The 13956-nt window shown below is 43.4% G+C and overlaps 1 protein-coding gene across 1 annotated transcript in view; it reads left to right on the plus strand.

Annotated features, from left to right (window-relative positions):
- The first annotated feature begins 99 nt into the window (after positions 1–99).
- The window catches only part of STX7 (syntaxin 7), a 56736-nt gene continuing 42879 nt past the window's right edge, over positions 100–13956 (plus strand). Inside the window, exons 1-2 of the mRNA XM_065931332.1 lie at positions 100–231; positions 9214–9364. Coding sequence (XP_065787404.1) covers positions 9280–9364 — 85 coding nt within the window. The 5' untranslated portion in view covers positions 100–231; positions 9214–9279. The remainder of the gene's footprint in view (positions 232–9213; positions 9365–13956) is intronic.

A 13956-nucleotide genomic window follows, 5' to 3' on the forward strand; every position in this document is an offset into this window, starting at 1 on the left:
GAACCCTTATTTCTTAGCTTAGAACCAGAGGGGGCGGGGAAGGCCGCTGTCACTCAACTCCACTGGCCAATGAGAGGGGAGAAAGCCCCGCCTCCTTCCCTGGGAGGTATTGCGGGCATGCGCAGTGGGCGTTCCAGCGCCACCACCCATCAGCTGAGAATCGTAGCTGGGGGCTCAGGGGCCCTTGGGTCCCCGCCGCCAAAGACGGAGAAGGAAGCCGAGGAGGTCGGGGTAAGAGGAGCCTCGGGAGGGGGTGTCCCTGGCGGGGCGCCCCGAAAGCGCGTGTGCCTGTGGCTGCCGCGCCGCCTTGTTTTTTGTGCGCGTTGTCAGGTAGCCGCCGCCCCTGCGCTTTGCGGCAGGCTCCCGGGAGTCGGAGGGCCGGCGCTGACCCTGCCCGGGGATCGCGCTGCTCCCCACGCCCGATCAGGCGGGTCCCGCCGGCCCTGCCAGCCCGGCCCGCCCAGCGCCGGCTGCGCTGCAGCCTCGCCTCCGCCCCCGGCCGCCCCGGCAGCCCCGGCCGCGCTCGCTCAGGCGCACCGGCGGGCTGCGCGCTCCGGGGCGGGGCTGGTGCCCGGGCCGCTCCGGCCCAGTTCTGGAATCCAGCTTCTGTCTCGGGCTGGACACCAGTTGACCTCTTCCTCTTTTTAATGCACGGATTTGGAAAACGCGCTTTAAAGTTCTCCTCTCGAATACAGAACAACTGAAGACATATATTTCTGTAGGAAAGGAGCCGTCTGTTTATTCGAAGGCTCATCGTGGTTGGATTTCGGTTTGGGAAAGAGTTTGACTTTGCAGCCTTTCTTTGATCTTTTCAGTGCAGGAAAGTGTTAGTCGCTCTTTCGTGTTTGACTCTTGTGCGACCCCATGGACTCTAGCCCGCCAGGCTCCTCTGTCCGTGGAATTTTCCAGGCAGGAATACTGAAGTGGGTTGCCATTCCCTTCTCCAGGGGATCTTCCCGACCCAGGGATCGAACCCACGTCTGCTGCATTATAGGCAGATTGTTTACCATCTGAGTACCTGCCCTTAATTGGCTTGCAGAAAGCCCTTTGCAGGTACATAAAATATTTCAGGATGCCTCCCTACCCCGCCCCTCTTGTTTTTTAGGTTGTTACTTTCCTTAAATTCAGACAAAAAGAAAAAAAAAAAATGCCCTTCCAGTGAAATGCTGTATATTTTTTTCTCTCAAGTTTCTTACATTTTCTTGGCTCTTATAGACATAGGTTAATTTTTGTTTAATTCAGATCAACATATTCTGACCATAATTATATATCATTAAAGCTTGCACAGCATCTGGAAGAAAAGGAAATGGTTATGAAATACTGTGCTGTTGTGATATTGGAGGTGAACGTTTCTTCTGGAGTTGTTCTGATCACCGCCCCCACCCCCCCAGGGCAGAAGTGTTAAACTGTGTGTTGTGATGTGGACAGGCCTCTGCTTTGCAGGCTGCTTTAAGGAGTTTATCCCAGACTTTTGACTGGTTAAGAATTATGCTCTAGTTCAGATTTTCTGAAGGAGTTAACTCAGTAACAGCTACAATTTTCTTCAGATATCTTACTTCTGCTGTTCTGATCTCAAAACCAGTCTGAATTTTGATTATGATCTCAAACTTTAGCCAGGGGCTGCTGGTTAAAAAATAAATCGTATAGAACATCTGCAGTAAGTCTGAGTAAAGTTTGCTGTAATTCCATTTAATTTGAAAGCCTAGTGCATGAAAGGGTGAAAAATAATTCTTGGTATTGTGGACCAAACCGAGATAGTATGATAATTTAATGAATGGAGGATCTGAGCTAACAAATGCAGTTAATGCAACTTATGTTGACAGTGCTCATGCTTGTAGTAGAGTGATCCCCCTCACATCTGTGAAACATTTTCTATGGCCCCAGCACTTGTGAATTCCACAAGACTGTCAAACTTGTCTCTCTCGTCTTTATATTCTAGAGGTAGGAATAGATAATAAATGATGTACTGACTAGATCGTTTTAAATGATGATTAGCAGTATGATGCTGTAGGTTAAATCAGCAGGGTGGCAGAATGGTGACTTCTTACTTCAAATCAAAGTGACTGTAGAATACTTCTCCAGCCATGTGACGCGACTTTCCAGGAGAAAAAGAGCAAGTCATCGACGGAGGGGGTGGGGGTCATGGGGCGAGCCCTCCAGGGAGAAGAAATAGCATGGAGCAGTGGCCCAAGTCAGCGACAAGTCTGGAACATCCTGGATCTGAAAGAAAGCCCACGAGTTCACTGTTTTAGCAATGGTTATATTAACCCTCAGACTGGGTGTGTGTTCTTAGGAAATAGGTACATTTATTTTACAAATATTTATTAAGCACTTATTATATATACAGATACTGAAAGCAGAGCAGTCTATGCAATAGACCAAAAAAAAAAAAAAACTCCACCAAAAACAAAACAAAACAAAAACCTGCCTGCCCTTGGTGGGAACTTATCATTTTTGGAGCACAGGTTGTAGGGAAGTACTGCTGATGCTCACCATTAAGAAAGTGAAACTGACTATAAACTATTTCTATTGCTTTATCCACACTGAATTTACAGAGCATGACCTTTATGTTAATGAGAATTGTAAGGATTCCGCACTGCGTCCTATAACTAGGAATAATGTTTGATGCTCAAGATTCCTTTTTAAAATCCCCTTTGTTCTTTTATTTGTGCTCTTTAGAAAGTCTTAAGATTCTCAGTATGAGTGTTGCACTTTGATCCTCTCTTCCCACCTTTCCCTTTATAATGTTTATATATCCTCATAGAGTGCTAATTTTTGAGATGGTTGGTGAACACTGTTCAATAGAACTTTGCTGAAATGGAAATGTTCCACCCATGAGCTGTCCAAGCCAGTGGCCACACATGTGCGAACACTTGATAGTGCAAGTTTAGATAATGAGGTATAGTTATTCTGAGCCATAAAACTAGAAATTCTGAATGATCATAAAATAAGTATACAGCATGAGTGCTTTGGTGCATTTTAGCTCTGGGCGATGTGCTGGATGTGACGTGTAAAGCAATCATCAGAATAACTTGGTTGATGTAACCTGTGTGCAAAGATCATACACATTTAAATCAGTTTACAGTTAGCTGTCTGTTTCTATGTATTTTACAGTATAGTTGGTGGTTTGGACCCTTTATTTCTCATAGCTCATCATCAGGAGAGCCAATCACCGTTGTCTTTTAGATATCACTGCGAGCAGAATAAGAGCAGACGAGGAAGCTATGCAGCCGTGTTACCGTGATTCATCGTGAAGTCACCCCAGGCCTATTTCCCCATCTTCCTTGACTTTAGCCAGATTTCATACAGGGTCTGCAGAAAGGTGGTAAATTTGGTGTTTCTCAGTTGAGTGGGCTCACCCGTCCTTAATTTTGTTGTACAGGGCAACAACAACATGGTTTTGTGTTTTAAAATATAGCAACAACATGGTTTTGTGTTTTTAAAATATAGTAGGCTCTAAGATTTAGTTTCAAACTTTAGCTCTTTTCCTACATTAAGCGTGTTGCTTATTCTCATTATGTCTCGGTTTCTTCGTGTAAAAAGTCATAATTATTGTTGTACCTATCTCCGTAGGCTTGGTAGAGGAGTCAACTGAGAAGATAAACATGGAAGTCCTAAACACAATGCTTAGGAAATAATGTTAGCGATGATCTTGTTGAGTTTTCCTTTCCCTCCCATCCATCACAGTTTCTTTTCATTCTTAGCTCAACACTGAACCAAAAGACTCACCACTGCACCCTTTCTCTAAGGAAATGCCAGCCAGTCCAGCAGTGGCAGCCCTTTTGGATGAATGATGCTTAGTTGGCTCACCAACAGGAACTTCCTCAAATGCAGGCGCTTGAGTAAAGGGGTGAGGAAAACCGGTGGTTTGTGGCTATTTGGCTGATTCTCTGAAGAGCGGAAAAGGAGACCATAAAAGAAAACAGTGGGAAGGCTTATCCTAGGGTTGTTGAGTCTTGAGGGTTAAGGTTAATGCTGCAATACGGGGTGGCAGTCTGCGGGTCTCACTGATCATACTCCCCTCTGGGGGAGAAAGCGGGCCTCAGCTAATCCTGTGGTCGGGTGGTCCGGAGGCAGGGAAGGTGGTTATGATCTGTTGATGTTGCTCCTGCAGATGCGAGAGCAGAGCCGTCCTTTCTTCTGTGTAGAGTAGGAAAGCGCTTGGTCCCTGGCTGTGCCTTATCTCATTTGGATCCTGGCAGCAGGCCCAAATGTTAAGTGTCTTCCTCAAAGTAGAGACTTCCCATTTTTGCCAGTTCCACTGGCAGCAGCAAAGGCAGGTGGTGAGTTCCTGCAGCTTCAAAGACATAGAGATACTGCAGAGAGTGGAGAGTGTGACTTGCAGGCGTGGATGTGAGACTCACCTGTGTGTGTGTGGACGGAAGAGCACCCCCAAGAGGGTATGCAAAGAAGAGGAACAGTTCCTCATCTAGTGTGTTTGTGTTGGCCGGGAGCCTAGTTGATAGAGGGAAAGAAGAAAGAAAGATATCAGTGAGCCAGGAGGACGTTGCCTGTCTGTACAGTAGAATATTGTTTGGCAGTGAACAGGAAGGGAGGAGGCAATGGCATCCCACTCCAGTCCTCTTGCCTGGAAAATCCCGGCGACAGGGGAGCCTGGTAGGCTGCAGTCCATGGGGTTGCGAAGAGTCGGACAGGACTGAGCAACTTCATTTTCACTTTTCACTTTCATGCATTGGAGAAGGAAATGGCAACCCACTCCAGTGTTCTTGCCTGGAGAATCCCAGGGATGGGGGAGCCTGGTGGGCTGAGGTCTATGGGGTCGCACAGAGTCAGACAGGACTGAAGCCACTTGGCAGCAGCAGCAGCAGTGAACAGGAAGGAAGAATCGATACACACTGCAACATGGATGGGCCTTGAAATGCTGAGAAAAAGAAATCAGTAACAAAAAGAACACATTGTATGATTCCTTTAATATGAAATGTACAGAACCGGCAAGCCTGTAAAGACATAAAATAGATGAGTGGTGGCCTGCAGTTTAGGAGCTTGTTGAGCAATGGGGAGTCACTGCTGATGGGTATCAGCTTTATTTGGAGGGGAAGGAAACGTTCTAGCAGTGACGTGGTGGTTGCACAGCTTTTTATTATGAGTATTTAAAAACTCCACTGGATAGTGCACTTTAAGCGGGTGAGTGCATGCCATGTGAATCGTGTAAGTAAAGTTGCCGTGCTCAGTTCCATCCGCTCTTCGGTCTGCAGCCCACTGGGCTCCTCAGTTCACGGGATTATTCAGGCAAGAGTCCTGGAGTGGCTTCCCATTTCCTTCTCCAGGGGATCTTCCTGACCCAGGGAGTAAACCCGCATCTCCTGTGTCTCTTGCATTGGCAGGCAGAATCTTTATCCACTGAGCCATCAGGGAAGCCCTTTTCAACCCCCGAGCTCTTATTGGGGGAAAAAAAGATGCAAAATTTAAAGATCTAGTTGGTGTTTTGTAGGGAGCTTGGGTAGTATTGATGTCGCTGAATCCCAGGTCCAGTGTAGTTTGGGTGCTCAGCTCTTCAGGTGGCTGCAAGCCCAAGTCCAAGGCTGCCTGGGCGTAATCTTGTTCCTGCTTCCCTGCTGCAGTGGTTCCACTGTTTGAAGAGAAGCTTGGTTTACCTTTTATGAAATGGGTTTTGAGTCTCTCTCAATGACTTAGTGAAGTCCAAAGGGCTCAGAATAGATGAACTGGGAGAGAGAATGGAGAGCATCTGAAACCTCCAGAGGTTCCAGGGTGGCCTTGATACAGCAGAGTATAGGCATGGCCCCAGTACTGTTTTTCCTGTCTCAGCCATTCCACTCTTGTACTTCCTACCAGCACCGACCATTGGATCCAAGACACATATTTCCTTGTGGTCTCTGCCCTCCTGATTAGCAGAAATCTCCAGTGGATTCTTCTTGCAACATATTCAAACCAAACCTAGCATCCAGAGCCCACCCTCTTCTGTGACATCAGTTTTATGGAGCAGCAGGGACAGGTAGTGTTAGAACCAGAACCCTGGAATTGAATCCCATGTCTGCCTAGTGGGTTGTTTGGGTACCTTTCCAGTTACTTAATCTTCATAAGCCACAGTTTGCTCATTGGTAAACTACCTACTTTAAAGGGGAGAACTTGAACATTAAATTAGGCAGTCTCTGTGAAATGCTTTTCATTTCACAGATGTGCAGTGACTGTGAGGCCATGGCACTCCTTCCTTCTCTGTGTCATCTCCTGCTTGCCCGACCCTGAGGCATCTGATCCAGGGTTGACCACAGATTCCCCTTGCTCTGGGAACTGACACCCTGCCTGCATACTGCCCACGTGGTCTGGGTCTGTCTGCCTCGGCTTCATGTCTTTGCCTTTGTTGTTTTTCATATAGTCATACTCAGGTATCCAAGTCTTACACCTGTTTCATAAATTCTTTTTAGAGAAGGGTGATAGTCATGTTTCCTTTTCCCCATCCCTATCACTTTTGCCCAGCACATGACTTTCTACTGACCCAACCCACCCACCAGCAGAGTTGGGATTCACTTCCAGGATTCTGGTTCTAAAGCTATCCATCCTTGCTGCCCCATAAAACTAATGTCACAGAAGACGGCAGGCTTGTATTGCTTTTATTGGTTTACATTATTAACTTTGTCATTCTTCTAAATGGCAGACTTGATTTGAGCATTCTTTGGCATTGCCTTTCTTTGGGATTGGGATGAAAACTGTCCTTTTCCCGTCCTGTGGCCACTGCTGAGTTTTCCAAATTTGTTGGCATATTGAGTTCAGCACTTTCATAGCATCATCTTTTAGAATTTGAAATAACTCAACTGGAATTCCATCGCCTCCACTATCTTTGTTTGTAGTGATGCTTTGTGAGGCCCAGTTGACTTTCACATTCCAGGACTCTGACTCTAGGTGAGTGATCACACCATTGTGATTATCTGGGTCATGAAGATCTTTTTTGTACAGTTCTTCTGTGTATTCTTGCCATCTTCATTCCAATTCCAAAGAAAGGCAATGCCAAAGAATGCTCAAACTACTGCACAATTGCACTCATCTCACACACTGGTAAAGTAATGCTCAAAATTCTCCAAGTCAGTCTTCAATAGTTCATAAACCGTGAATTTCCATACATTCAAGCTGGATTTAGAAAAGGCAGAAGAACCAGAGATCAAATTGCCAACATCCGCTGGATTATCGAAAAAGCAAGAGAACTCCAGAAAAACATCTACTTCTGCTTTATTAACTATGCCAAAGCCTTTGACTGTGTGGATCACAACAAACTATGGAAAATTGTGAAAGAGATGGGAATACCAGACCACCTGACTTGCCTCTTGAGAAACCTGTATGCAGTCAGGAAGCAACAGTTAGAACTGGACATGGAACAACAGACTGGTTCCAAATAGGAAAAGGAGTACGTCAAGGCTGAATATTGTCACCCTGCTTATTTAACTTAAATTCTGAGTACATCATGAGAAACACTGGGCTGGATGAAGCACAAGCTGAAATCAAGATTGCTGGGAGAAATATCAATAACCTAAGATATTCAGATGACACCACCACCTTTATGGCAGAAAGTGAAGAAGAACTAAAAAGTCCCTTGATGAAAGTGAAAGAGGAGAGTGAAAAAGTTGGCTTAAAGCTCGACATTCAGAAAACTAAGATCATGGCATCCGGTCCCATCACTTCGAGGCAAATAGATGAGAAAACAGTGACAGAATTTATTTTTTGGGGCTCCAAAATCACTGCAGATGGTGACTGCAGCCATGAATTAAAAGATACTTGCTCCTTGGAAGAAAATTTATAACCAACCTAGACAGCATGTTAAAAAGCAGAGACATTACTTTGCCAACAAATGTCCATCTAGTCAAAGCTGTGGTTTTTCCAGTAGTCATGTGTGGATGTGAGAGTTGGACTATAAAGAAAGCTGAGCACCAAAGAATTGATACTTTTGAACTGTGGTGTTGGAGAAGACTCTTGAGAGTCCCTTGGACTGCAAGGAGATCCAACCAGTCCATTCTAAAGGAAATCAACCCTAACTGTTCATTGGAAGGACTGATGCTGAAGCTGAAACTCCAATACTTTGGCCACCTGATGCGAAGAACTGACTCATTTGAAAAGATCCTGATGATGGGAAGGATTGAAAGCGGGACAAGACAGGTTAACAGAGGATGAGATGGTTGAATGGCATCACCAACTCAACAGACATGAGTTTGAGTGAACTCCGGGAGTAAGTGATGGACAGGGAGGCCTGACGTACTGCCATCCATGGGGTCGCAAAGAGTCGGTCATGACTGAGTGACTCAACTGAACTGAACTGATTCGAGCAGATACTTTCTCTTGATTGTTCTGTTTGCTTGTTTGCAGCTCCCCAGGCCCTAATGTAATGTAGGGTGTGTAGCAGAGTCAGTGACTGCCCACGCACATCTTTACAGTGTTCCGAGCACACTCAGTGAGAAGATAGTAGAGGAGTAGTTGAAATTCTTCTCTGGGCACAGTCCTATCTACAGCGACACCCCTCTTTATCCTTTTTCCCTAACCATGACTGATGTGTGGTATGGACTAAAGAAGACCAGAGCTTCATTTTACCTCCTTCCTGTGGCAGCCACCCCACTTAGCTTCCTGTTCTAAGATACTGGCTTCCACAGCAGAATCCTCCTTGCTCTGTCAGGGGAGTGTGTGTGTGATGGGCATTTTACAGGGTATTTCCTTTTTTTTTAACTTGTTGACTTTGCTCTTTCACATTGAACCTTTTTTCCCATTAAAATTAGAGACCCATTAGTGAGCTGTTCCTGGGTAAGTTAAATGAGATGAAATTTCTGGGGAAAGCCTGAAATCTGTGTGCTATATAATTCATAATTGAATTCCTCTTCTCTGCCAGGAATTATTTTAAATTTTGGAGAAAGATGGATAAATAATATGTGGACCCTGGCCTATAGCTGCTCACAGTTTAGTTAAGGAGAAAATATACAAATGGTTAAAATGATACACAGAAAAGACACTGACTAAGTCATCCCTCGTGAGATCAAAGATGTTTCCAAAGGGAATGGACAATTTGAACCTTATTTTATTTAACATGTTTAATTCAGTTCTGTCCTATAAAGTCCATTTTTAAAAATATCAACATGTGAGTTTTACTCTTTGACATGTTCCTTTGCTAAATTTCAACCCTGTTAGGTTCATCAAATTCGTAATAAGGAGAAACATTAAAATAGGTATAATTATGTGACTTCTCTTTATGTTATTTAGGTAACTGCTGAGAAAACTGCACTGCTTACCAACAGCTGATGAAATTAGCGAACAAGCAAATCAACCATGTCTTACACTCCAGGAGTTGGTGGTGACCCCGCCCAGTTGGCCCAGCGTATCTCTTCCAACATCCAGAAGATCACACAATGCTGTGAGTTGAGTTGTTTTTTTGTTTTTGTTTTTTTTTGTGAGTTGAGTTTTAAATTGACTTCACTGTTTGTTTTTAATTCTTTTTTTTTTTTGATGGGAAAAAAGAGTATTTAATTAGTCTCTGATGTATGTGGTACATCTTTATTTTATTTTATTTTTTTCATTTATTTTTATTAGTTGGAGGCTAATTACTTTACAATGTTATAGTGGGTTTCGTCACACATTGACATGAATCAGCCATGCATTTACATGGATTTCCCATCCCGATCCCCCCTCCCACCTCCCTCTCCACCCAATCCCTCTGGGTCCTCCCAGTGCACCAGGCCCGAGCACTTGTCTCATGCATCCAGCCTGGGCTGGTGATCTGTTTCACCCTAGATAATATACATGTTTCGATGCTATTCTCTCAAAGCATCCCACTCTCGCCTTCTCCCACAGAGTCCAAAAGTCTGTTCTGTACATCTGTGTCTCTTTTTCTGTTTTGCATATAGGGTTATCATTACCATCTTTCTAAATTCCATATATATATGTTAGTATGCTGTAATGTTCTTTATCTTTCTGGCTTACTTTGTTTTCAATTCTTTATGGGAACTTGGTGGAGATTCAGAAATGGACAACTAGTGTTCCTCCAAGAAGAGATTTTAAAAGGCTAGACCTCTTTAGGAGGAATGTAAGAAATAATTACATTAGAAGAGACCAGTTAACTGCATTTTTCTGTAGTGTGTTAGGCAGCTAATAAACGTTCATTAATGAAAGATTTTAAAATGTAGGTACCGAGGGTTACTTTAAAACTATCTGATTCTAGATGAGATGATCTGATGAAATCTCATAGCTTTGAAGCTTGGAAGCACTATCAAGTTTTAGGAAGTTTTGTTTGTTAAAAATAAAATCTGACTGGATATGATTTAGGTTAATTTTGTCAGGGGCAAATGTGTGGTACATTATTAAGGACAGGGATGAACTAAAGCGGGACTATTGCTATCTCCTGAGGCAGATGTAGAAGATAACCATCTCGATTCCCCACAAATTATCCTTTGTTGTACTTGTCAAAGATGGAATACTAGAAAAATAGTTTAATGTGGCATATTGTTAGGAATTATTACTCCCCAGAGTATATATAATAAGATTTTTTTTTAAAAAAATCACAGATCTGAGCTATAGGTTTGTTTTGACTTTTTGTTTCTGAGTCACAGCGAATCCTATACCTGGATTATTCTGGTCATTTTGCAGTCAGTATTTTGGTCATCTGGACATACCTAAACTCTTTCAGGATTTGTTAATCTACATAGTTTTATTTTTCAACCTACTTCATTAAGGCTTCTCTCTTTACCAGAATACTGACGCACTGGAACATCTGAAATGTTTTCAGATGACCAGCTGTGTTTCTGTAATCATTAACTTCCCAACAGTTATTACTCTACCTGAAAGATTGAAGTGAGATATCAGTGTGTCTTGGAATCAAAGGGGGTAAATTCGATTACAGATGATTCTAAAAAAGCGCTGCCATGTTCAGCAGTGTAAGGTAACTCATATTCCGACTTGGGGTAACTCTAGTTTTCCGTGGCTGTCCGTGGAGGAGCAAGGAAGGGAATGGCATGGAGGTCCCACCTTGCCCCCTGCAGAGTCCGTAGGATCGGTGCCCTGACGCTTGTTCCAGTTTGTCCCGGGGCGCCGGTGTTGGCTCCACCTTGCTCTTCTGGCTTCAGATCTGTTCTCCTAGTTAACTGCAAGGGCCTCTCCTTTTATGGCTCCCTCACTGCTGATTAGAAATAATGCTGGTCTGCCTCAGGCTACCTGTGGGAAGATAACATGAATTTATAATTTTTTTTAATTTGCATATGTGGAAATTCGGGACCTTTATCCAGGAAAGGAGTCCAGGAGGTCTTTTTCCATAGGATAGGATTGGTATCTTATGTTGGGAAAGCTAAATGGTGTCGGGAATTCTGGGAAGAAGATGGGAATGACTGTAATGCCCAGAGATCACAGAAGTGTGCACTTAGTAGGATGAAGATGTGTGGATTGGAATTGGTGTCTGAGCTTGAACCGGAAGGAAGGGAGAGTTAACTTCAGTTAGGTCACACTCCCTCAAGGCCACCCAGGTGATGTGAGGTAAATTGGACCAGACTTGCATACTCATGGCGTGGTTGATAGCTAAATATGTGACGACACTGTGGTTTGGGGCAGTCTTGGGGTATGTGGGAGGGTGAAGAGAAGACCCGAAACTCTTGTTTTTAACAGCCTTGTGAAGAGCCGTTAAAGAGACGGGACTGTTCAGCCCCGGGAAGGTACAGTCACCACCTTCAGACGTTTGAAGCACTGACTTGTCTGAAGCACAAGGGATTTACCCTGCTTCATCACAGAGGCCTCCACAGATGAACAGAACCATGGTAGTCAGTCTTCAGCTTGCGAAGGAATAAGGGCTTTTGAACAATCCTGGTTGCTTAGAGATAGAACTATCTACCTCAGAAGCAGCGCAATTCTGAGCAGCATATGGTGGTAAGATATTTCTCAGGTCTGTTACTCAGAGTTTTAGATTCCTGAATAATGGTTTAGACTGAGTGACTTTAAAATTTTGATATTAGGTCTTTATTCATTCAGCAAATAATTTATTGAGCACCAGCTGCTTGCTTGTCGCTGTTTAAGACCCAGGGTATCCAGCAGTAAACAAGATCCAAAAGGTCCTGTTCTGTAGTTTCCAGTGTGAAGAGAAACTGATGGATTTTTATAAAAAAAAATTAATGAGCAACTTAATTTCCCATGAAGAAAAAAAAATAATGAGTGTGATATGAGCACAGGTGATTAGGAAGAAGCTGCCTTAGCTTAGAGAATCCTCTGAATGCAGAAGAGGAGGGGCTGGTAGGGAGAAGATACTGGGGAAGGGCAATTAGTTGGAAGCCACAGCTGGTAGTTTTAGAAAGCCGTCCAGAGCTTAGGGTGTTCAGAAAACACGAAAGAAGAAAAATCCAGTGTGACTGATGAGGCAGGAGTGGCAAGAGGCAGAACTGGGAGAGGAGGCCAGTCAGGTCACCTAGAGCCCTGGAGGCAATGTGAGGCCTTGTGGAGCTTAGATTTCATTCCAACAGGCAGGGAAGAGACACAATCAGATCTGCACTTTGAAAAAATTACTTTGGCTGCTGCTTAGAAAATAGACTTCGAGGAACTAGGAGGAGGACACCCTGGCCGTGGCAGGGTTTTGTAGAGAGAGATGTTGCCTGGCCCCAGAGTGGTAGCCGGGGCGGTGGGGAGAAGTGCTGGATGTGGTGTGGAGGCACAACCAGCAGGACTTGTAATGCTTGGGGTGCGGCGGGGGCAGGAGGGAGAGAGGAGACCTGGATGATGCCCTGGCTTTTGCATTGAGCAGCCAAGTGGATGGTGGTGAGTATGTATTAAGATGGGAAGAACGAGGGTTCAGGAGATGGGGGAGAGTTTTGTTTTGGCCAAGTAAATTTTTGAAACGTCTTTTAAACCTCTAAGTGGAGATGTCAAACGTCTAGTTTAGATATATGAGTTTGGAGACCAGAGTGGCATCAGAATACAAATGATATTCGAAACTATAAATCTAAAATAATCACATAGAAGGGAGTAGAATTCAGAGGGCTGGAGCATTAAAAAACAATGTAGAAGTTGGGAAAGTAGGGGAAAAACAGCATAGTCAGGGAAGGGACGACCATTAAGGAAAGATGAAAATCAATCTCTGCTGCGGTTCCAGAAATTAAAAAGTGTTTCAAGAATGGGTGAGGCATCATGTGTCTAATGTTGCCCAGACACTGAATAAGATGAAAGCAGAGAATTGAATCTGGCAAACTGGTGACTTTGAAAGAATAAATCCCTGGATATATTCCAGGGATGAAAAGCTGGTTCAGCCTCTGCAAATCAGACCATGTGATGCATACAATGCATTAACAAAATGAAGGATAAAAATCATATGATCATTTCAGTAAATAGAGAAAAGATATTTGACAGAATTTAACATCCATTTATGATAAAAACTCTCAACAAAGATGGGTATGGAGGGAACTTACTTTAACATAGTAACATCCATAGTAACAAGCCTGCAGCTAACATCATACTCAATGGTGAAAAGCTAAAAGCTTTTCCTCCAAGATCAGGAACAAGCATAAGGATAGCCATTATTGCCACTTTCATTCAAAAGTATTGGAAGTCCTGGACAGAGCATTAGGCAAGAAAAATAAATAGAAGGCATCCAAATTGGAAAGGAAGAAGTAAAACTCACTATTTGTGGATGACATGATATGTATATATAGAAAACCCTTTTGAATCCATCAAAAAACTAGTATAACTAGTAAAATATAGAACTAATGTAAACAAATTTAGTGATGTTGCAGGTTACAAAATCAATACTCAAAATCCGTTGTGTTTCTATACACTGAAAACAAACTATCAGAAAGAGAAATTAAGAAAATCCCATTTACAATTGTATCAGAAAGGAATAAATTTAACCAGGGATATATATTGTAAAATACCAGACATTAAGAAAAGAAATTGAAGGAGACACAAGTAAATGGAAAGATATTCCATGCTTATGGATCAGAAGAATTAATATTATGTCCATATTACCCACTGTAATCTACA

This window comes from Muntiacus reevesi, chromosome 3 (genome assembly GCF_963930625.1).
Source record: "Muntiacus reevesi chromosome 3, mMunRee1.1, whole genome shotgun sequence".
Lineage (NCBI taxonomy): Eukaryota > Metazoa > Chordata > Mammalia > Artiodactyla > Cervidae > Muntiacus > Muntiacus reevesi.